The sequence below is a fragment of the Aythya fuligula genome, chromosome 15, assembly GCF_009819795.1.
Source record: "Aythya fuligula isolate bAytFul2 chromosome 15, bAytFul2.pri, whole genome shotgun sequence".
Taxonomy (NCBI): Eukaryota; Metazoa; Chordata; class Aves; order Anseriformes; family Anatidae; genus Aythya; species Aythya fuligula.
In genome coordinates this window covers 8,730,968-8,756,237 of record NC_045573.1, presented here as the reverse complement: position 1 = coordinate 8,756,237, position 25,270 = coordinate 8,730,968, and the positions used below count along the sequence as shown (strand labels likewise).

General features: G+C 41.1%; 1 protein-coding gene across 3 annotated transcripts in view; it reads right to left on the bottom strand.

The window, feature by feature from the left end:
- Nucleotides 1-20,754, bottom strand: part of SMG1 (SMG1 nonsense mediated mRNA decay associated PI3K related kinase) — a 66,449-nt gene extending 45,695 nt beyond the window's left edge. Inside the window, exons 1-4 of one of the 3 annotated variants that reach the window (XM_032197280.1) lie at nucleotides 20,619-20,754; nucleotides 11,559-11,722; nucleotides 7,479-7,634; nucleotides 2,815-2,951 (exon numbers count right to left, since the gene is read on the bottom strand). In XM_032197280.1, coding sequence (XP_032053171.1) covers nucleotides 2,815-2,951; nucleotides 7,479-7,634; nucleotides 11,559-11,722; nucleotides 20,619-20,707 — 546 coding nt within the window. In that variant the 5' untranslated portion in view covers nucleotides 20,708-20,754. Of the gene's footprint in view, nucleotides 1-2,814; nucleotides 2,952-7,478; nucleotides 7,635-11,558; nucleotides 11,723-17,181; nucleotides 17,241-20,618 lie in introns of those variants that run through there. The other 2 variants (XM_032197281.1, XM_032197282.1) reach the window with 2 other exon arrangements.
- Nucleotides 20,755-25,270: the final 4,516 nt, after the last annotated feature.

The following is a 25,270-nucleotide window of genomic DNA, read 5'->3' as shown; positions in this document are numbered from 1 at the left end:
ACTTCACTTTGTTCAACATACCTACATTTTGACCCCAAGACCAACAAGAACTCTGTTAAACTAAATTTAATGATGTAAAGAACTGCAAGAATGACTGCTAGGTTAAGAACCATCCTTTATGAAACACTACGCTCAACACTGTGGGATCACTTGATAGCTGATCTTGTTCTCATTAGCTAGCTGGGAGAAGTTTTAAAAAGTTTGTGACAAACTTTTAACGTTCTGCCTGCTCATGAGTACAAACGTTGTCACCACCAAGTTAGGCATCAGAATGGCAACTCCTGCATGTCCCGAGAAATGAAATAAAAATGAACCTAAATTACAAAAAAAAAAAAAAAAAAAAGAAGTGTTTTGTGAATATAAGAACAATTGTTTTTAAGAAGAATAGATTTTGAAAACATTTACTTTCTAAGCCAGTGTATTAACAAAGATTTTGTTTGAAATCAAAGCTGGACTACTAGCTAGGCTTGCATATGGTCTGTCTGCTTATGCCTATGTGCACAGAATCCAGGTCACACCCTTTGGAAAACAGCAGAATTGCCAATGGTCAATTAACTTAGAGTAACAGAAATAACCAAATTTTAAATATGGATAGAAACAGTCAACTTTTGCAGACAGATTTTAGACAGACAACTAAGCTATCACAGCACTGCCTCCAAGCGTGCATCAGGGTATTTAAACTTGTACTTTAAACTCCTGCTTTTTAAATAACACGTGGGTAACTCTTAAAGTCGTTGTCCCCCCCACCGTTCCCCTCCCCCAAAAATAAAAGGAGAGGTGTCAGACAAAAACCTCTTAATACTTTACTTCAAGATAAGTAATATTAAATATTCATATCCACACTGGGATATACTTTTATCTCCCCTGTATCCTTCAGAAACACTTGAGGATATTACAGTTCAACAACCCATTAAAAACAAAGGTCTATGAAACAGACTGACTTTGTTCCTCCCCTACAAAAGAGGATACACATACAGAGGTGGCTTTTTATTTTCTCATTTTACACAATGCCCAAAAATCATGGGCTCCCTTTCAAGTTTAAAGGACTCAAAATATATATATTCACCACCTGGAACATTACATCCTAGTTTTTTCCAGACAGCACATTGTGTTTCTCCTCAGATGCTTGATAAACATCAGGAATCTTTAAGGATTCAGGGCTTCCTTACTGATAAATATTGGCAACATATCTACTAAGATGATTACTATAACCAAGATGACTGAAAAGCAGAAGCTGGTACCAAGCAATTGTTTTCAAAAGATGCTGCAGTTAATTTTTAATACCCGTAGACAGAGTTTAATCTCGCAAATTTCAAAAACAGATGGCCAAATAGATAAGTATGCATCAATTACTGAAAAACATGGGCTGCAACTGTCACACTTACACTCCTCTCACTGTAAAAGTATCTTCTACACAGATATTGACAAATTCACTGCCTTTAAAACATCAAACCTGTAGCATCAAATCTCTGCAACACTCCCAGTGTCAGAAATTGTTCCTCTGTCCAAAAACAACTTCAATGGACGCAAAGTGTTTTTTGTATCAGCAAAGCCTTAGTGAAGCATAAGCCAATGATGTTACACACAACAGACAGTTTAACAAAGAAGCTGCCCTCTTCCTAGAAAAAATCTGTATTTATGAAAATTCTGCAATATTCCTGTTTCTTAAAAAGCAAAACAAGAAGTAATTTCTTTTCCATGAGATTGCAGCTTTGCTCATGAAAACCAGTAACATGCTATCAGACTTGCAACCTGAATCTGGACAAATACCCACTACAACAGCTGACTTAAAACAACCGTACACATGCCTTGAACTCAAATTACCAAAAAGATGTCAAAGTGATGTGAAGCCTCCTACTCGTTCTACCAGTCTCCATCATAGCTATGAGCACACACCATGTCACAAACTCTTCCTATTGAACAGTTATTGAGAAAATATTACAACAAAACAGCACCATTCACTTCTCATGTTCTCTGAAGTTAACCTCTACTTGCAGTACCTTTATGGTTCAAAGGCTGACAGGTAATGGTCAATTAATTGACAGTTAATTGCTTTGAGCAACTTTATTCCAGGTGAGATTCAGATTTAAGTGAACATTACTGTAAGACTAATTATAAGAAGACTCCTCGCTTGAATATAAACCATGGAATCAAAGTATTTTTTAGTATTTCCATTCTTCCTCTCAAGAAGAGATATTGGTTTGTACCACACAAATAATCATCCTTCCAAAAATGAGGTGTCATATTTACTCCAAAGGATTAGACTGACTCTTATTCCTTGACCAGCATACAGGAAGCTACTGAAAGAAGCATTGATATTCATCTGAGGATGCTACACGAATCAAATGGGGATAGCATGCTCCTGGATAAGACAGTATGAGAATTTCTCCTGTAACTCAGTTTTTGTATACATTTAGCCAGAAAGCTCAGTAACTATAAAACGAGCTATGCATGAGACTGTAAATATATCTGCACATTTTTAATTTAAAATACAGAAACAGCTCTTGAACAAGATAACAGCATGTTTGGTTTGCTTTTTCCTTATTTTCTTGGTAAAGGATCTTGAAGGTATTTAAAAGACCAATCAAAAAACCAAACAAATGAATGCCAGATTTACTTCTACAGCTCACATACTCAATAGGGCAGTTTGTCTTAAATAATCAAACAATAAAAAGTTTACTGAATGCCAGAAAATGAACAGACAATCCAGGAATACACTTTCCTGGATTGTATATAAAACATACCCCAATACTCAAATTTTAAAAACACAGTTTTGTAAAAAGCTCCAGTGCTGGAAAAGTAAAACCTACTAACCAGTTTGTTTTCTGGTTGCTGAATGAATTCTTTCAGTTGCTTTACAGTAGCCAGTCTTCGGTCTCTGTCGTCTTCCCGAGTAATCCTCCGAAGAAGATTTGACAGTCGAGACTCGTCAGAATAAGACAACGATCGCTCTGAAAAAGAAAAGACAATTATTTCTTGTTTCTACAGTGTTCTATCAACAATAGCTATATTGCCTGAAATGGGCATTTACATACTCAATAAGACTTTAGTTTATTAGCTTTTTTCCTAAATTACTATAATTTGTCTTAAAGCTAATACAAGGAAAATAAAAAAACAATTTAGCTACCAAAATACTTCATCTCTTCCAGCAGACAGACTAGCACCTGACTAGAATGATTTAACCTCATCAAGGTTAAAACGGATTTCTAGCTGAACATATGAATAAAATAGTTCAACAAATAATATTTAAAGCAAACCTTTTGGAAAAAAAAAGAAAGCAAGCTGTTTCTTGAAGCAAAGAAACAGATTTAGGCTCAAGCGACCACCAAGAAATAGCATTTTCTCTGTCATTTTGGCACAAGAAAACAGATTACAGTTAGTCTTCTGATACCTAGAAGGGTTCTGCTTTGAAAAGGAAAATATATATACTTGATCTGTAGAGGAACGGAAGCATATATCTGTGCAAAGGTGCAGTGGCTACTCATTAAGTCTTTTACTTTAGCGGATCATAATACAGGAGAACTAGCAGCATCCCAAGAAAATGGAAAACAGCATCTTAAGAAAACACTTCCTATAAGTTGACCAACAGAGCTACTCATACTAGTGAAGAAGGTCACAACCCTATTTCCCTGATTTACATACCATTTGCAATACATTCTTCCTAAATTTGTATGAGTAACTCCTCTCCCTTTTTCACAAGAAGGAAGCAAGGTTTCTTTTCCAAAGATTGACATTAGATATTTTTGTGGTGATAAAGATCAGAAGATTCATGGAACATGAAGATTTTCTTAGTCACTGTGACTATTATGAGAACACAGAGGGCTACCACAGATGACTGATCTCTCTGCTATGTAACACATCAGTCATTCCCACGAGAATACCTTCTGCATTATGGTCATGAAGAATATTCTCAACCTTACTTCCAGGTCTTTATTTTTTGAATTTTAAAAGAGTACACGAATAAAATCAGCTTTAATAATCTGTTTCTCACCAGGCATCAGTTTAAGCAATGAACTTTGAAGACACCTGACATTCTGAAAGATTAGGGAGGCTTAGCAAACATTAAAATAGCAAGATGAGTATGAGGATCAAATATACATTTTGTTCCTAGCTAGAACATCTACATAAGACATGCTGAGATGTTATCTGACAGGTACGAAAAGAGCTTGTTTCAAGATGTTACTGATTTTACAGAAGACTAAGGCATTCATATCCACTGAGGAAGAATTACGTTTATTTTCCCTTGCTTTATCTTGAAACTGCAGTCTTCGGTAGTGGAGGAAAAGCTGCGTGGCTGGTGAGAATCACACAAGGAATCATGATCAGAAGAGACATCTTCTGAAGCTATATTTGAGGTCTTCCTGAGTGATGTTGCCATCCCAAGAACTACAATCCACACTAGATGATTGCTCGCATCTGAGGATCACCTTTTATTTCTGCCCAGAGTTCAGCTAGCAGCTGTAGCTGAAGGCTTGCCTGCCAATGGTCAATACATAGCCAAACTTCAGAAAAGGGGAGCTGGACTCATATGGGAAAAAGAATTCAAATCAGCCTTGGAAAAGAAAGAAAAGGACTGCTACAAATGACGCAGCATGCCCAGTGGTGTCCCACATCTATCATTTTCTTGGTAGGTCACTAGACCTTTAGGGGAAAAATTGTATTTGTTTTGAAAGTTCAAATGGAATTGTTTGGAAACAAAACATGCATAAACGAGAACAAAAGTTCTTTAAAAGCTTGGTTAGGGTGGAAATTAATTCAGACTACAGTACACGTAAAATGTGCAACTGGTATCCATAAATAATTCCATGCGAACAGTCTAGTAGGAAAATACCTTGTCATATATTAAGCTTTCATTCAGTAAGCTGAACAGAATCTGCATGTCCTTCACTGCTACGCTGTCCACATATGAAGCCTCTGAAAACAAAACGATGAATCTATCCTTGAACAACTCAATGCACTGACAGCCCCTCAACGCAGTCCTCTCCTCTTCAAGAAAACAGATGTGGCTCATGAGAAAGAGAATTGCCTACTCTGCAGTGTCTCCAGCTACACTCTGCTGAACGCTACCCTGGACCACAGTACGTGTCACCTGCCTCTTTTTTAACTCCCAGCTTGTGCTGACCCCTGACACTTCACAAGCGCGAGGGAAAGTACACCAGCACGAGCTGGATTAGGTCACTAGATCTTGCTCTTGAAGGGCAAAACAGGATACAGTGGTTTGGAAGATACTGAAAGCTAGTATTACTATTTTTTTTTTTTAATTATTATTATTAATAAACAGACTCTAGATCTTCGCAAGTTATCTCCTATCCCCTGAAAAATGTTATTTGGCTCTTCAGTTTTAGAAGAGCCAAATTTTTTGTTAATTTTTTTCTGAATTAGTCCAGTTTCCTTGAAACCTTGAATTAGTTAAATCCACATCTTGCAACTTTTTAGTGTTGTCTTCTCTGTGTTTATCTTTTTGCTTATAATCTCTTCATGGAAAACTGTCTAATTTATTTTGAAAACATTGCAGTGTCCTACATTAAAAAAAAAAAAATCCTAAAACCAGAACTGTATAAATAAACCTACCAAGGTTACTGGTAGAAGAGAGACATTTCACTGCTGCTAGAACAAGACATCCTGTTCAAAACTCTCTACTAAAAGCAGCTTTTTTTTTTTTTAAATCAGTTGCTGCCTGATAAACATTGACATTACTCCATAAAACAATAACCATTAACTGTCTGTTGAGCCATAATCATGACCTAAAAAAAAAGAACAGAAAAGAATACAATAACCATCAACATGACTGACGCTATCCAATCAAAGCACTGGTCAATGAACACCTGCATAAGACTTCCATTTTGTGAAAAATCAGCAAAGTGTCAGCCATATGACAACTAACTCACAGAAGACAGCCATTTACATTTAAACTTTCTGAATGCGCACACCTATCAGACAGGAAAATATACAATTATTTTCAGAGATCAATATAAAATATTTCAAAGATCCTGTTGCAACATAATCCCAATTTACAGAAGCTATCAAAAAAATCAAAATGACTTACTGAAACCTAAAAGCATCATGAAGACACCCCAGTTAACAAGGAGACTCAAAATCTGACATCTAGAGAAGGACAAAATACATATACAAGCATACAAGTCATAGGTAGTGACTTCAGCCATACAAGATTAACATTTTACTGATTGAAGAGGTGCTCACATACACAGAACACTGAATTTTCTGCCAATACTAACAGCAAATTCCCCCACAATTCCACTACTAAAAGTATAATTTATACTTAGTTATGTTGGACAATTCTCTTTCCTCTGCACGTATGTGACTTAAGACACTAAGTACACTGAAAAAATTTAATGTGAAGATATCAGAACAGGATTACAAAATGAGAATTTAACCCATTCCAAAGATCAGGCCTTTGAAGCAGTCATGTCACTGCTTGCACCTCAGTTCCTCCACCTGCAAAGAACACTGAATAGGCTTTTCTTTCACCTCTAGAATGTAAAACCCCACGTCCCTGTATGTTTAAAAAGTATCTGGCATAGAGTAGTCATAGTTTTTCTGTCAGTGGCTCAGCTACCACTTATAAATTATAAGTGATGCAATAAATGACAGTGCTTAGTCATAACTGAGTTTCTATTTTCTTTCAAATGTCCTTGGAACAGTTTTTAAGAAACAAAACAAAAAAACAACAAAACAAAAAATGCCCTCCATGATTTAAAGCCAAACTGTGGGAAAAGTAAAGCCTTTCTTCTCAAAATACATGCCCAGCATTCTTGCACCCTCTTGCAAGACCCTTCCAGGTTCCCTTTCGTTTCCTCCTCTTCTGCCTTCAGCTCCTCCCTGGTCTCTAATCTTCAGCTGAGCAAGAGGTAGCACGAATTGTGGCTGGTTCAGGAGTACACATGCACTGACTAATCAGCTAGTACGATGCGATGACTGTTGACCTGCAGGCCAGTGAGAACAGATAATGGCTGAGCTCGCCGTTAGGCATTTTCCCACACTAGGGACTCTTTATTGGCGACTTTTTACCGAAGCATCAATTTTCAACAAACCTAAGAGCATATTCACTGTCCTGGAGCCCTTGGTCTCTCTGCCAAGTTTGGCCACATTAAGGTATCAAAAGCTTTTAGAAGGAAATTGAAAAACTGATAGTACAAGACTTCTAGGTGAGAGGTCTAACCCATGCAGGAAATCTTGGTGTAGGGAACAGTAAATATACCTTTCTTTTAGCCTTTCTGAAATTCCATTCCTTACCTTTACAGAGAAATAAAACAATTTAGAGTTTGTTTGTTTTTTTTTCCCCTTTATGTTTCTTTTAGAAACATTTCTGAAGATGACAGTTTCTGTCAACATCATCAAATTGTACATTACAAAAAAATCCACATAGATTGCCTGACCATAATCAACTTTTCACATTCTGAACACGAGAAGTTGCCAAAGGAGAACCACCTTTTCTGGAAAAATTGTAGAATCCTTACCCTGTGATTTCCTCATGTCTTTTGTGGCTAAAGCACGATTCCCATGCGGAACACTGGTAAAATCAGGATTGGTCACATTGTTAACTCTCAGCTCTTGCCCCAACGACTTCCGACCATAAGTATTTTCCCCAGATCCTCCATTGACACTGTAGCCACCTGTGGGAGAAGCAAGGTGAGATTAAAACAGGCTAACAAACTACACATTTAGTAGGGTAGCATGTTCTGAGTTATTCAGTTCATTCATATGCAAAGCAACAGTCCTAACCTCTACCATATTCTTTAGTTTCCCTTTTCACTTTCACATGCAAAAATCTTTTTTTTTTTTTTTTTTTTTTTAAAGTTTCCAAGTCACACATTTGGAATCTGATCATTCTTTCGTGAATATGAAACTCTACTGCAATAGCTTTTTTAAAAAATAGTGTTTTTTGTTTTTTGTTTTTTTTTAATAGATTTCACTGTAGTTGATGTTCTTATTACTTTTCACCTTGTATTTTACAAGGCCTTTCACATTGACCTGCTATTAAACAAGGCCTAGATGTATTCACTTATTTCCTCTTTGATTATGCAAATCAAATTTCAATTCTGTTTTCATTATAAATTCACAACACAGCATCAGTAAAATGGCCAAAATAACAGAAAGCTTTGAGAAAGTCATGGATTATTCTGATGATGACACACAAATTGAACAACTTTCCTTGAACACACAACAGTCAGTATTTTCACACATTAATACTGACATTATCATAAAAAATTGCATGCAATCCTACATTCTCCCACTTGAGATAAACATAGTAAATCTTCAGTAATGATACTAAATAGTAATAAGTGTGTTGTTCAGAGTAATGCAATCGTTTTTACTCCCAGATCCCCAAGTATCTACATACTCAAATGATGAAACCGAGTTGTTTTTTTTTTTGTTTGTTTTTTCCCTCCAGTCTGCCACACCACTTTGAGGGGCAGGTCCTTCCTCCACACTGTGGAGAAATAAAATTGCCCACTGAACCTCTTCAGTACTTCCCTCAATGTGTTAGAGCTCACGTTTGTGGCCAGCTGCACAGCCAGCTTTCTAAAGTGCCCTCCCTGCTTGAGGCAGTGAAAAAATCATCGAAAAAAAATGAAACCTGGAGCAACAAAAGATATGCAAGACTTCTTTCAAAAAAGGTATTTCCACAATTCCACCTGCAGTGGTACATAAAAGTAAGCCTGGGGGCAAGGAGAGGTGGCTCTGTGTAAGAGGAGGCAACCTTCTGAGACTGAAGGATGAATAAAAACATCCAAACATCAAGGTGAATCTGGATTTTATTAGATGTAAAAAAGAAACGTCATCTTGAAGGCAAAATTTTCGATAAAAAGAAGCTGAGAACTATCAGTAGAAGTTTGGGCAATTTTACACTCACAAAACTGCCTTACCATTACAGAAACTCCTATTCAAAATCTCAGTTATAGTTACTTACACCTACAGTAAATATAATTTATGTTTATTCTGATTTACAACATTAAACTACATTTTTAAACAAAGTAGCACGTATGCCACCTTAACGTTATTTTGTCATAACAAACCAACACCACCCTATGAAGAAAACAACATCTAACAGCAATAATCGTATTTATGAGTGTACAGAAGAATATCAATAAAATTCAAAGCAACAAAAAAATTAATTTAACTGGAGACATCAGATAATCATGCATTCAGAGTGGAGACATCAACTATCAAAAATATACATGCTACCAAGTACAGAGAGAGTTCTTGAAGTTATTTCATACACTCCCTCTAGTGCACACAAAAAAATCCCAGTTGTTTTTGGATTCTTGCTAAGGAATTGGTATTTGCTACAGTATTTCTGACATTATTTGAAATGAATTAAACCAAACCTGCATTATCTCTTGATGTATACAGAGTACATTTTTGGTAACAATATCAAACATAAAATTGCCATTTTTTGAATAATTAGAAACAGCAGGGCAATAATTAGGTTTCTAGGCATTAAGGCTGTAAATATCACATTATTATTCTCTTCAGACAGTTATCTGCTGGTCTGAAAAGTTTTTCAAAATCTTTAATTAAAATTACTCTTAAGTTAAATAAGTCAATTTAAATATCAAATCTGAGACCAACTAAGAATACAATGAGCTATGTCACTTATTAAATTTAGCAGAAATACACAGATACTACAACATGGATACTAGCTTTTTTTTTTCCAGTAAGGATGAGCACATCATATAGCAATAAAACCAAAAGGCAGAAAAATGATGCTGAAAGAGAGAATATCTCATCTTTATAAGCAAACCCCAGGAGGCCTTTGATTTAGTTTAAAAAACTTACATCTGCAAATTCACCTGTCTTATTTTGTAAAGTAAAGGAGAGAAGACAAAGGTGAGAGATCTAGCTGCAGTCTTCCACTAATTAATGTGAAAGATGGTTTAAAAAAAAAATAATTTAGAGATGCAGAGCAAAAGGACAGGAGTCAACAGTCATAAATTGTAACAAGGGAAATTTGAACTGGATATGAGAAAACAATTCTTTACCAGGAGAACTAAACAGGCTGCTAAGGGAGAGTGCAGAACTGCCCAGCCTTGGGGATTTTCAGAACAGAACTTCCAGAAATGATCAAGTTGGAAGTAATTTTTATTTTCAATACCAGTAATTGGAAAAGTTTCTGAAAGATTCTATGTCTATTATGACATACTGTCATCTAGAAGAGAAAAGCTAAAAGTTCTTAAGATGAAAACTCCATGTTGGCAGACTCCAGCAGAGTAACTGAAAATTCTCAGTTAAAGGCACTACTTGGCATCTGTAAGCTTACAAGTTTCTCCCCAAATAAAAACGAATTAGAAATACCTGAACTCTGGTTTTACAGTACAGAATATCCTAATCATCTCTTTTCAAGTCACAATCAAACAAAATAGCTGAGATAAGGTGCTGAGCTAGCAGAGCATGCCCTGTAAAATACAGTACTTGAGGGAGAGGGAGGTACATTTTCTTCTCAGCTGGCACTTCCCAACATCTTCACAAAAAACTACCTTACTGAACTCGTATAAACCTTACCATTTCACTATACTCCTACCACATTTCTAAGTATTTAAGAATTACCTAGCATGTTTGAATCACAGTAGAACTCTCCACATTAGCAAACACACTGATAAATAAATGTATCTGCTTTCTAATAAGTTTCTCTGCTAAAATTAACAAGCTCTGAAGGTTCACAAGGTATGCATATAAACAAATACCTGTTTCATGCTCATTTATCCTACTCACAGAACTTATTCCTTGTAAAAAAATAAATTAGCATCACTGCACTCAGCTGTAACTTTCCCTGAGATGCAGAATGCAGTTGTTTACAAAAGTTAGAGTAGACAAGATGGGGGAGTGTAAATGCTTCTGAGGTTCCAAAACAAAAACTTCACACAAATATTACTCTGAGATCTGGAGTTCACTGATCCTGCATGTCTGAAGAAAACGTGGCCTAGAAAGTGATTGTACAAGTAAAAAAATACTCATATTTCATCTCTGTATTAGAATTCAGAATACAGGTTTATTTTTCATAATGGATACTATTTTAAATTTTCAGCTGTTTTTTTAGAGAAAGTATTCCCCCCCTCCCCAAAGAAAAGACAGGCAGAAAAAAAGTAGAAGTTTCCATTCACGACAAAACACAGATCTGATCCCCAAACTAAGATTCCAATTTGCTTCAGTAAAGCTGCAAAAATTGTATATCTGAGTAGTAGTCCATTTAATCAGGCAGCCCATTTTCAATACCAGAAGCACTAGACACTATGCAGGAAAAAATTACAGCTTCCAGACCAGACATACCCAGAATACTACTCCTCAGGAAAACGTGCTTAATCTGCTAATATACTATGACTTCTCTCATATTCTTCTCTTAATGCAATCGCATATTGTCTCACCACTCACATCAGCCACAGCTTTTCTTTGATCCCTGATAAAAGGGGATTGTATCAGCTCACTGCATTTTTATTTTTATTTTTTTAAAGGAAATAAGGTTTCTCAACCATTTCAAGTTTACTGCCTTTCTCTGAATGTCCCCTCGTTAATTACACATCAAACAGCAATCTGTGTACCTTTTTCTTCATTCTGTATGTCAGTGTGGACTCTGATATCATCGTGTCTTTGTCGAGACACCACAGCTGAATTTGAGGGTTGTAATCCATAGGAGGCAGAACTGCCCCGATCTCTGGATGAGGAGTATTTTAAATTGTCCTGGTCAGCTGATGCACTGTCAGTTCTATAAAGAGAAAAATATTTTTTTTTATATATGGGTATAACAGGAGTGGGATTCACATTTTCACTTTTAAAAGCAACATACTTAAATGACAATCCCAAACGTATCTTCCTGTGTTAAAAAATGTGCATGTCTAGCCTGCTTTTTAAAAGGTGACCTTAAATTCACATTGGGATTAGAATTGATTAATTAATACAACCGCATGCAAAGGAAATGCACTCCAGTGTGTCAGTGCCATGTGTCAGGACATTCTCAAGTATATTTTCAGTTAAATGTCCACACAAGATATAAGGACAAGTTACTTCCAGAAGGGAAAAATAAAATACAGTTAGGAATAGCTCTATACCACACTGTCTGCCGTTTGTGGAAGTCATTACTAATCCACAGATGAACATTTACATAATACAATATGGGCCTTCGTGAGCAATGCAAAACCAGTTAGTAAATGGAGGTGTTACCAGCATGTAACTGATCATCAATATAGAAATAACTTTTGAGCTTTTGCCAAAAAAACTGCAAAACAAGAAAATAGGCTTTACTGCGGAAAAATGTAATGTAAATTAACAGCTGTTATCCTTTAGAACAACACCTGCAAATAAGTGATTTAAAAAAAAAAAAAAATCTGCATGAAGCTTAAACAACTCATATCAGAAAGCCAGTTATATCCCAGAACAAACTTACAAAGGACAAGGTGAAAATTATGAAGACAACTGGCCTCCCTGGACAGACCAAGTGATTTTGTTTTTTAAAATACTGTTACTTTAACGTAGTATAGCATTTGTATGCACGAGATTTCAGATTTTAAATTAAACCAAGCACCATAAATTCATTCTTTCAAGCAATACTGGAGGTTTTACATTAAAAACAGTAAAACAATACCCATCCGAAACAAAAATTGGCAGAATTTTGTACATCTCAGATATACCTGGAAGCACACTATTGAAGTTACAGCAGTTTGTGTGTTTTGTTTTTTAAGCAAACTCCAGAGCTTTGGATAGCTCATACAGTTATTTAGCAAAAAGCAGGACATGTAATTCCTTTTTGCTGCTATAAATTCACTACAAGTTCTTGGGGAAAAAAAATATTTCATTTTTACTTTTTAAAAGAACACTGTGTTTAGAACCGGTAGCAAAACTCGGGGAAAATGAATTAAATACATCTCAAGGCCAAAAGGGAAAAACAAAGTGAGATAAAGATTTTTGAAAGCTACTGGTACTTCAGCTATCTCAAAGGCCTCCTGTTTTCAAACACAGCTCTTGCTCTGTACGACTGGAAGAGTAACATCATGAGGGTTCATATTTGCAAAGACAATTGAAGAAAATCTCCAGGTATTTTACTACCCCTTTGAGAATGTTAAAGATGATATACTATCAACTTGGACAAGGGTTCAAAAGAAGAAAATTGTACTTCTGCCCTTTTCTCTGAAGCATCAAGTTCAGATCCCAGATAAAACTTCCACAGTGAAAGGCTGACCCTAGGTTCGCTTGGCAGGTGCAATTGCCTTTTGCTCTTTCAATATAGACATTAAGGCTATTTCATTCGGCAGTCACCCTGGCATCACAGATACTGGTCTGTCGACCACTTGCTGGGACTACTGCATACAGCAGGCTGCTCCACTGGAGAGGCAAATCCTTGCTGCAACTCTTGGCTCGTGACAGTCAATCAGGATTGCAGAAATACAGCTGGACCTTCATCACTCACCTAAACTATGTTGAACAACCAAATTCTGCAGGGTTTCTTCAAATGGTATGAGCTTTAACTGTGCTTACAGCGTGTACAAGTTCTCCTACCAGTTACACAGCCCCCAGATTTTTTCCCTGCACTGAAACCTCGAGGGACTCCCAGCCCACTTTGAGGAAGGGCAGTCTCTTACAGAGAACTCAACTTGGTTTAGCCTTTCAATGAAAGGCACGGACAGATTTGCAATTAATAAACTTAAGTACTGATGGGTTCTTAATAGCATACCTCCCTCCCCAAAGAGCATTGCTTTTTTTCTTTAGGGTGATGTGCTGTATGCTGTATCATCTCCAACTGCCAAGCACAGCCTGCAATTCTCAAGGCTGACCGCGAGCTGATGAAGCATTCAGCTCCATAGACTGCGTGCCCCAATCAGCTAGAGGACAACACGTGTTCTCAGCTAACCTCGGCACTGCCTTTCAACAGTCTGTAGTATTTCCCATTGTGGCAAAGTATGTAAGGGCATTGTTTCTCTGGGAAGAACTCCACACTTAATTAGTCCTGTCTTTGGGAACAGATTTCTGCAAGCTCACAGCTCATCACCCAACCAAAAAGGTGAGTAAGATCTTATTTAAAATACATCTTTTCCCTGCCACGTATCCCTGTAAGATACACTAGTTCCCACCGAAGACATTTTTCCCACTACAACAAAGGTGCAGTTTAGATAACCAGCAGTTTCTGCTCTTTCTTTACGACACAGAAAGAACACCCCATGGAAAGATATCGCTTTCCACAGAACCAGGTTCTGGGACCCAGCTGGCCTCCAGGATCCGCCATGACCTGAAGGGTTCTGCATGGAGAGAAGCCTGGAGTAAGATTCACCCGCTGCAGGCACCCCAATGGACACCAGGCAACACGAAGGACTGTGCTCCTGGCTGTGTGCTGCCTCCCAAGTTTCAGCAGGGCATTTCTCCTGCCCACATGGCAAATCTTACACTGCGCTGTGCCAGCCGGCAGGTGAGCTTACGGGACAGACGTAACACTCGCTGTCCTCTTTCAAAAGGCGTCTGTGCAAACACAAATTTATCATCTACATACGTTGATGCTGTCACTGAAGGGAACACACACAGCACACCAATAAAGTCAACACAATGCTAGCAACCGATGAGCAGAAGTACAAACACAAGCATGACATTAGACAATGCTGGAATGGGAAACTGCAAGAATGAACATGACATTGAATTGAATTGTAACTTCAAAAGCTCAATTGCCACTTCGTGAGATGCTACTTGGCTTTATTTTCACTTAAAAAGCTCTCACTGATGAAGTGAGTTTTCAGTTGGGCCTGGTGGAAGACTTCCCAACAGCCACCAACACAGGCCCAGCTTTCTGCACAGGCTGTTTTCACAATGTCACTTACACAGAAGGGATCATGTTCAATTTTCCTGGAGGGCAATTTTTAACTTGGTTTTATCTGTCAGGAAATAGTTCTTCTGCCCAAATATACTGAAATGGTCGCTGCAGTTCCCTCAGAGAAGGCCGCTTTATTTTCTGTAGTTCCGAGGACACACAATAGGAACCCTACACACCCATTAGTGGACAAGGCCATCCGATCCCATCAGAAGTATCAGCAAGGTTTGACTACACCAATTTGTACAACTGAAGAAAGCATGGCTGAGAACAGTTAGCTTAAAAAAAGTCTTTATCTAGAATAAGCAAAAATAGGCTGATCAAAAATACTGTTTCTTTGGTTGTATGGAAACCTTGAGAATTTGGGTCCAAGAAACTTGTAACAAGCAATCTGCCATAGTGTTCGTTATCTGTAATTCTTTCTGAGCGACTGTACCATATGGATATTATTTTGAGACAAAAACTGCTTAATTATTCTATTCTATTTTACTTTATTTCCAAGTACACACTTCAGATGAATGATTTATTCTGATACATCTATCGTGTACTAGAGATCTTATTTAAGTCAGTTTGATTATTTGCCAAATTTATTTGCTATCGTGCCCATCAGTTCTTCACTACTTAAAATGTTTATCAATAAAACATCGAAAACACAGTGACTGTACCCACTCAAATTAACAGCTTCCCATTAAGTTCCCAGCCCTCCTTCCACTGGTGTGCAGAGCGATGACAACCCTCTTTCGCTCTCCCCCCCTGCATTTACCTATTTTGCCACACTCTTCTCGTATTGCTTGAGCCAAGCCACCAAGCCTGGCTGAGCCCACCCCAAAGCCTGGTTTTGTTTCTACTCCTGTGCTGAGAGTAGTTCAGCAAAATTGTAAATGGCCACGTTTACTCCTACTGAAGTAACAGTGAGTCCCCTTTTTTCCTCCTGCAGTTCTGCCACCTGCGCTACTGGACAACGACCTGCGGTCACAGCAACTTTTCCAGCGGGTTCTCAGGCTACATCACTGCTGCTTACTGAGTAGCTCACCAGAATTCCCTTCTGTCCTGGGATGGACATTAGGAGGGCAGGTCAGGGAAGCATATTCTGTCCTTATTCTTCCACAGGCACCTTCTGATAGCCCTTTTCGGGCCGGTTAAATCCCTGGCCTGCTCTTGTCTGGCTGCTCTTGCCTGGAAGCCTATCTGCTCTCCAAGCTCCCTTTGCTTCCCGCTGACACACTTTCGTGTTCTTTCATCTTTCGCACATCTCAGTCTCCCCTGGCTTCACATTAAAAACAAAGGCTTTCACATTACGAACTTCGGCTCCCCCATTTTACCAAGGAAGAAAAAAACTAAACAACCACCCCCCCAAACCAAAAAAGCTCTTTGATCTCATACCTTCCCACCTTATCAGCATATTCAACAAACTCAGATGTGAAAGGAGATCAAGAATTACTTGTTACCGGTTCAGAAGTGAACCCATTCCTGTTCAACATCTCCCACGCAGTCCACTGCACCTCTTCCCGAGGTTTCCCTTGACCTTTTCATAATCACTGTCAAAACTGATACTGCAACTCATTCTCTAGCCATAAACTTGCCTTTGACATCTGGGACTGTGTGGTCTCTCTGTGTACATACATACACATTAAAACTCACTTCCTTTTTTATTGCAATATACACAGTTACTAGTTCTTGCTTCTTGTAAAAGACACACCTCTGCCCTTTACAGTCACAGAAAACAAACTGCTCCAAACACTGTTTTCTTAGCCCATTTCCTCTGATGGGTCTCTGCACTCCCTGCTGATACCTCCTGCTCTGACTCATGTTGAACACGGGGAACTTGTCCAACATCGTTCTCCTGCTTAGGAGACAGCTACCTTGAAGGAGAATCATATTTTCCTGTCTTCTCTTATGATTTCTAGACTGGTGGGGACCTAGAACATAACTTGGTTTGGCAGGCACTGTGGTAACAGAAATTAGGAATTCCTAGCACTGACTTACATTTCACCAGAAGGATACACTGCATTTTCATGAACAAATTTCAAGACTGAATCTGTGTCTAATAAGCCACCTCCAGGTCTTCTATCACATGTGCAAGACTTTCTTTTTCTCTTCTCCACAAACACCCCTGCTAACCTGTATTATTGTTAGAGAGCCAGAGGTCCTGCTAATTAAAATCTTATCCCCTTTTCTCACTTTGGCCTAAGAACAAGAAAGTCATGGCGCGCACAGCGCTTGCTACCCTGCCACCCTCCACTCTCCCTCCTGGTCAGTACTACAAGTGCGTAAGAACTGTTTTGCCACCCAGAGCATTTCCTATGAAAGAGAAGCGTTACTTATTTTGCTATATAATCAATCTTTAGTACTACATTGAATCTACTCTGCCATACCTTGACCTTTGCACTGACATGAAGTTATTTTTTTCCCCCAGAAGTCATATCAGGGAAAACACGGGACAACCTGTCAAATAAAAAGGAAAGGGAAAAGAATGAAAGGTCTAGAAAGCTGTAGAGATTGGAAGAGGTGGACAGGATCTCATCAGGCTTTCTCAAAACGAAGAAAAATCCACAACCACTGCCTTATTGTTCTGTCACATACACCCAGAATTTGTCCAAAAAGCTTTGTGTTGCTATTAATTTAGGGCCTGGCACACCTCTGGGCACACACTAATCTGTCCATATATATGAGCACAACTTCTCCCTCCGTAACACACAGAGGATCTATCAGTACACACACCACAGTAAGACCAGTCCATATGCATCTGACAGATACGAATTAAAAAAGAAAAAATCGATTTCTAATCAAAAACTACTCTCCCTTAGAGAACCGTCCCAGCACCAACTTTCAGTTTGACCATTTTCACCCCAAGCCCCAGTGCTTATTAGCATTACTAAAAACTGAGAGGAATCTAGACCTATAATGGCAATTATCTAGTCACTTTTACACACACACGAATGTGTCTGAAAGCACAATCCATCTGATAATACACCCAGGCATCAGGAGTTTCCTTCTCTGCCCACAGCAACTTGAAACAACTACAACATTTTTCATTATTTTAGCCACGTACATCCCTTCTTCTATGCCCTGAAAAAAAAAAAAAAAAACATTTACCAGCAGTATCACCTGTGCTAAAAGAAACTAAAAGCCAACAGAAAAGAAAGGGGAAGGAAACTACACTTGGATATATGCTGCACTGGGGGGCTGTCCAGGAGCACATTCAAAACAGAAGAGAAACACTCACTGCCCAAAGCATGGGACAGATCTCCTTTCAACAGCCCATGTGAGTCACTTAAAAATTAGTTAATGCCAAAACAACAAAGATTAAATTAATCTCTAGTTCAATCTTAAAGGTTAGCGTCGACTCACAGGTCCCATACAGCCAAAGTTACCAGTTTGAGATTTAGAAACCCTACGCAAAACACAAAGAAATGTGAGATCTGTTTGGGACCGGGTGAACACTTCTAATTCCTGGGTTCTCTCACCTGACTAAAAACCACAAATATTTAAAGGAAGGGACACAATTGAACTCTTACAAGTATTAGTGAAGAGGTGCTTCTCCACAGGAGACCTGATTACACAACCTGATGGAAACAGACCTAGACCCCATCCACACACCACCAAGTTCCCCCTCCTGCCACGCTTTCTGTAGTGCTTTCAGCTTTGTTTCTCATGTGGCTTTTCAGATAATTATTTTAGCAATGCCATCTACAGCACCTGTACTTGAGAGTTAAACTACAGCATGAGGAAAGGAACAGAATCAGACACACAGGGAAGAGACTAGCTACTTAACCCATCCTTTTCGCCACACAAAGCATTTCTGCGGCTAGGTCCTTATTCTCACCCCTAACGCAACTGAAACCCCCGCAGGCAACAGTTTACTGGAAAAAGTCTTTTTTTCTAGACACTGCAAGACAATTTTAGGCTAAAACATAAAATCTGTGACAAGTTAATGCATCCAACCAAGGAGCATTTGTAGAAGCCATCCACTGCAAAGACACAAGGTGTACACCCAATTTCTTCCACATGGGAACTGCAGGCGAATGGGTAGTTACCAGAACTCAGGCTGCAGCCCACAAATCTGAAGCAAGGCAGTAGTTAAGGAGCAGGAGAGAGACCAGACTGCTACATACCAAAAAATCTTCACTAAGAATTAAATGCTATGTCACTGATAAAGTTTACTCCTTTTAAGTGTGGAAAAAGTTATAAAATCATACAATATCCCGAGTTGGAAGGAACCCACGAGGATCATCGAGTCCAACTCCTGGCTCCACACAGGACCACCCAAAAATCAGACCCTATGTCTGAGAGCAGTGTCCAAATCCTTCCTGACCTCTGGCAGGCTCAGGGCCGAGACCACTGCCCCGGGGAGCTGTTCCACAGCCCGACCACCAGTGACAATTCTTGTTCTAGCACCCAGCCTGACCCTCCTGTCACAGCTCCATGCCGCTATGGTAAGTTATGTGACCAAGCAGCTCAACAGGAGAAGAAATTAGAATTTAAATGACCACGACACGCACACCATTAAGAACCGAATACTCGAGTCCCTAGCATTACCCCTGGAGGTGGCACCGCTAGCTGTTCAACCACAAGGCAAGCTGCTGTCATAGTAAATACCGAAGTGACATCTGTGTTTCGCAAGATCTACCTTCATACCCACCCGTTTTCCCCAGTCCAAATCACACGTGGCTGGGACTTGTCATCGGTGAATACGTTCCCAAGCGCATGGCCCTAAGTCTGTGCTGGCAATTTTAAAAGCAGGATCCCATATCACACTAAAGTTTCAAGAACAGTAAAAAAAAAAAAAAATAAAAAAATCCCCAAACTTCCACATTAAAAAATAAATAAATAAGAAACACCAACAATTTCTCCAGGGGAATGCAGACTATTAAATAGCAATGCTGGGTGGCACAGCAAGCACACCGGCACGGGGTACACCCGAGGTGATCGAGGCCCTGACCACGCTCTGTACACCTGACCGAAGATGTCACCAGGCCGGGAGTTTCACTTACTACAAATTAAAGCACCGGGCACAAACACACCTTTAAACCCAGCGCATTGCACAAGCTCCCACCCTGCTCTCCTTACAGCTCCGCCACTTTCCCCAGCTGAGGAAACAATAACCCTGCGCTCTTTCGTTAACCCGCACCAGCGCTCCTTCAGCCACCGAGAACCAGCCTGCACAAAGCCCCCCCGAACCCCCCAACCCCTGTAGGCCCCCAGGACCCCCACCACTACCCCATGACCACCCCATGCCACACCAGGACCCCCCCCCCACCACAGGACTCCCCCCCTCGAGTCCCCCACCCCATCTCAGGACCCCCACCACCACCACCACCCCAGCCCCCCTCCAGATTCCCCCTCCCCACCAGGCCCCCCTCACCCCACCCCAGCCCCCCCACCCCTCCAGGATCCCCCTCACCCCTCCCCAAACCCCCCCCAACCACACGGGGACCCCCGCGGAGCCGCAGCCGGCGGGGTCCATCTCCCTCAGCGCCCTCCCCGGGACCCTCCCACGCCGGCCTCGCTGACAGCCGCGGCCCGGCCCCGCGGCCCCGGCTCCCGGCGGCGCTGCCCGGCTCCCGCCGAGCCCCACCGGCGCCCCCCGCCCCCTGCACAACCCCCGGGGCCGGCCCGGAGGCCCTCACCCCCCCCCCAAGCCCCGCACCAGGCCCGGCAGCGGCCGCCACCCGCCCGTAGGCCCCGCAGCCAGGAAGCGGCCCCGCCGCCGCCCCGCTCCCTTCCCCGTCCCCCCCCCCCACCCCTTCGGCCTCCCCGGGGGCCCTGCCCGAGCCCGCAGCCCCGCAGCCCCTCGCGGGGCCGTGCCCACCTGGGTTGCCAGTCATTCCAGCCCCGCGGGTGGTAGTGCTGCCTGCTGCCGGTGCCGCTCAGCCGAGACCCCGGGGCTCTGCGGCTCATTACCTTGCCCGAGACGGCATGGCCGGCCGGGCAGCGGCGCGGGGCGAGGCGGCGGCGGCGGAGGACGAGGAGGAGGAGGTGAAGAAGGAGGAGGAGGAGGAGGAAGGGGAGAGGCGAGGCGAGGCGCGGGCGGCTGCTGCTGTCTCACACCGCAGGGAGGGGACGCGGCCGCCGCGGCTGCTCCGGCTGCTGCCCGGCCGCGCGGCACGCCGGGATGGCGGACATGGGCCGCCCGCCCCCTCCGCGGGGCAGGCCGGGAGCCAGGCGGCGGCCGCTCCGCCCTCGGCCCCGCGGGGACGGGACGCCCCGACACGGGGCTGCCCCGCGCCCCAGCGCCGCCTCGAGCCCCTCAGCGCCCTCCCCCCGAGTCCCTCAGCGCCCCCCCGAGCCCCTCAGCGCCCCCCCCCGAGCTCTTCAGCGCCCTCCTCCCGAGCCCCTCAGCCCCCCGGGGGAGGCGCCGGCTTGGCACAGGGCAGCGCTCTCCCCTCCTTCAGCCGCGAGGGTTGAGGGGGGGGGTCGCTAAGGAGTGAGAGGAGGCAGCCCCACAGTGAGGGGAGCCCGGGGAGCAGAGATGCCTCGGCGGGGGCTGCTCGCAGCCCGCCGGTTGTGAGGGGAGCCAGCCCCCAGCTGGGGTCACTCCTTCATGTCCCCATGCTGTCACTTCTCCCGGGGCTGCCTCTTCTCGCAGATCACTAGTGATCGGGCTAGAGGGAATGGCCTTAAGGTGTGCCAGGGGAGGTTCTGGTTGGAAATGAGGAGACATTTCTCTCAGAAAGTGCAGTCAGGTGTTGGAACAGGTTGCCCAAGGATGCGGTGGCATCACCGTCCCTAGGGGTGTTCAACGAAAAGTTGGATGTGGTGCTTAGGGATATGGTTTAGCGGGTGATGTTGGCAGTAGGGTGACGGTTGGACTGCTTCCCTCTCTTCCCTCACCACTCACCCATGCCCAGGTTTGTCCCTGTGAGGACATCACCTATGCAAGGCTGCCAGGCAAAGTCTGATGCTTGGCACTGGTCAGCAAAAAGCTGACTAATCCCATACTACTAAGTTTCTCATTTTTCCAGCTGCCAAAACGTGCTTCAAAAGCAGACCAACTACACAGCCTCCTTCGAAGCCAGAATGGCCTCTGTGTAAAGCAGCTGCCACATTCGCTGGGAGGGTGGTTGATGTACGCTGTGTTGAAAGCCTACCTGTAAATTGGGAAGGCAAACAAATCTGAGGAGTGAAAGAAGTCTCCACGATTTGTTAGATATTCTGGACACATTTCCCAAAACATGATGTGAAGATTGTCTCAGGCATATTTTCATTTCTCCTGCAAAACCTGAAAACTTCCATGAGTGCGTATGATAAACCATATTCCTGACTTCAGAATATTTCCTTGTTTATGAAAAATTATAATAGCTTAGTCAGATATTCAGCAAAGAGACCTGAGTAGACTGAACTATTTTAACTACAGTATCCTAGATTTGCCATTGCTGGAGGACTGAAGGAGCCTTTTTAATTCCTATGTGCTTAATAAGCCAGGGTTCTGCTGGTGCCTTGGCTGAGACAGATGGCATGCTGCTGCCTCCCTTGGCTTCTGCTGGGCAGCCATGATCCCACTGATACGGGTCTGTTGGCTTCTAGTCCATAAGTAATGCTTGCAAGACATGCACAGATTTCAGAAACAGTTCCAGGACAAAAAAAAAAAATATCATGAGGCTTCATTGTGGCACAAGTCCTTTTTGATACAGTATGACCCAATGCCCATCAGACTACACTTCAACTGTCATACGCTTGTATATCTTGATTAAGTGAATTGGTTTTGTGAAAAGAATCAATTCCACAGGCCATGATAAATAGTTTTATTTTTCTTTTTTACAATTGAGATGGACAGCCACAATTACACAACACACAGCAAAACTAAGTTTTCATAAGTATAGCAACAATATTTGCTGCAAAGTTACTCATGCTTTCAACAAAATATAACAGATCCTCAGCCACTGGTGATGCAGCAGGAGGTTTTTCTTTTTATTTCTTGACTGAGTAGTATCCTAATGGTAACAACATAAATCACTTGTAGGGAAGGTAATATCAGAAATGTATTTTTAACTACCTTTCAAGCTGATTTAGCGAGGGGAGGCAAGAAGGAAAGTTGGCACAAAATGACCAATAACTGCCTGCATATAGCAAGAGTTTAAGAAACACTGATTTATTGTTTGGTACAAGAAATTTTGTATCAGGAATCCTGTATTTTAGTGGTGAATTTGCTGCAGTCTTGTGGTCTAATGCAGATCACTTCTGAGTGTAGTTGTCTGATGGATCGGTGATGATTAGTTCTCTTAACTGTTGTTATACACAGCCTTAAACACGTAAAATGCTATAGAGTTGCCAAATGCCATTAAAGGCATATTTGATCTGTTTCTACAAGGATGATTATGTTGTGAATTTCAGTAGTACAGATAATAGTTAATATTCACATCATGATCTGTGGCATAGAGCAATAATTATTTGTATAGCGCTTTTTCAGTTGCAGATTTCACTCAGCCACTTTGCAAAGATGGATAAGGCCATTCAGGCACCACTTTATGGATGAAAAAGCGCAGGGAGACCGAGGTCTGGATATTCAAAACTGCCTTCTAATTTTCTGTCCTGAATTTTGGGACTGCAATTTTAGATACTTAGGGGCCAGCACTGCCATCAGTTGAAGCTGCTGGTCCACGAGTCTCACTAAATAAATAAGTAAATAAGATGTCTAAATCTGGACCCCCCCCCCCCCCCAAAAAAAAAAAAAAAAAAAAAAAAAAAGAAATGTATGGACTTAAAAAACATCCTAAATGTCAGAATGGGTCAATGACACTCACAGATACACCTCCAGTCTCTCTCCCAAGTGTGTGCTCAATCCACTCAATCAAACGGTCCATGTCCATCATAATGAAGAACTCTGGAGTGATGGAAACTGTGAACCACACTTTTCGTAGTTTATAATTCACAGTAGTGATTTCTCTAATATATAAAAAGCAAACTGTATTAATCTGAGTGTTATTTTTAGTTGGAATAAAGTGTAAATTGTATATATTTAATGTGCCTAAATAGGACATTAAGCACCATATTGGATCTTTTACCCCTTTCTAGTTTATTTCCTTACTGAGCAAGTATGTCTAGAACAATTAGCTAGTGATGAAGATTACAAGTCACTTCTGGCCCTTTTCTGGCCCTTGGCTTGCCCTGATCCATAACAAAGCTACAGATTGAGAAGAAAGAAAAGAAAAAAAAAAAAAAGAACCAGCAGCCATGAGAGGGAAAAAGATGCTATTTCCTCTTCTAGAAATAGGACAGAAGCCAAGGAGCAAAACAGTACTTAACTAGAGCAGAGAAGGACCAGATGCCAAGATCCTGTGGCTTGAATATTGCAGATGGATGCCTCCTAAAAATTATAAAAGATTCCTCGAACAGTTGTTCCCTATACCTGCCAATTCTACCGCTTTGATGGTAGAATCCTGTTTTTATCAGTAACCCACCAGATTTTCGGTTGAATGGCCCCATACACCACCAGCTCACTGTTCTCTTGACATTGCGGACTCAAAGCACGTGTTATGTGTGGCCAATCTGTACAGGCATGGAGAGCCCAGGGTGCCCAGAACATATTGTACCGGTGGTGCAGGCACAGCTCATCAGCGCATGCACAGGAGGTCCCTCAGGACTCCTACTGTTCTCTTCATTAAAAATGTCGGCAGGTGTAATTATCTATGGAGATAGTAGTGCTGAGTGAAGGTACTGTGTATCACGAGCAAATGGTGCAATCTGCATTGGGGTTTACTTTGCTTCATCCCAAAATGCTTTTCTTCCTTCATCTTTCAGTGTGTATTAATACAGAAATACAAGAGAAAATAGTCCCCAAAGCAAGGTATATTGAACCATTCTAGGGTTTTGTGTTGAAAATCTTTTTAATTAAAAATAAATAAATCTTACATTTTAGAATTCCCTAATAAATGCACTGTGAATGGAATACTAACAACAACAAATGTTTACCTTCTTTTCTTTATATAAAAGACAAAGGAAAATATTTTACCATTCTGAGCATTTATTAAACTACTTTGAGTGTAAGTGGGATAGCACATGGAGCCATCTGCTCTATTTCCTCAAGGTCTTTTAGAGGATAACTTTTACTGAACAGCATTCTTCTACATCAGCGCAATAATTATAATGAATTAAATTTGTTGCAACTCACATTTTTGCTTTACTGGATTTCTTTAAGGCTATTATTTTAAGAGGTGAGTGTTTTACTTCTCTAGGTAAGGTAGCATTAGATACTTCTGTATAGAGAATATGAGAATATATTTGAGTTCCTATCACAGATGTTTGTTATAGTGTTGTTACACTACAGACTACAGAAGTCCTTGGTTGTGCATTTAAGCTGTTTCTTGATGCTGTTTATTATCTAGATGTTTTGCTGTTTATTATTTATATGTTATCTTAAATGTTCTAGACACTGCTCGCATACTATCAGCAATAGTCATCAGTCACATATAATACATGAAGTGAGCATCCCATTTAAATGAATGGTACCTTAACAAGTAGTCA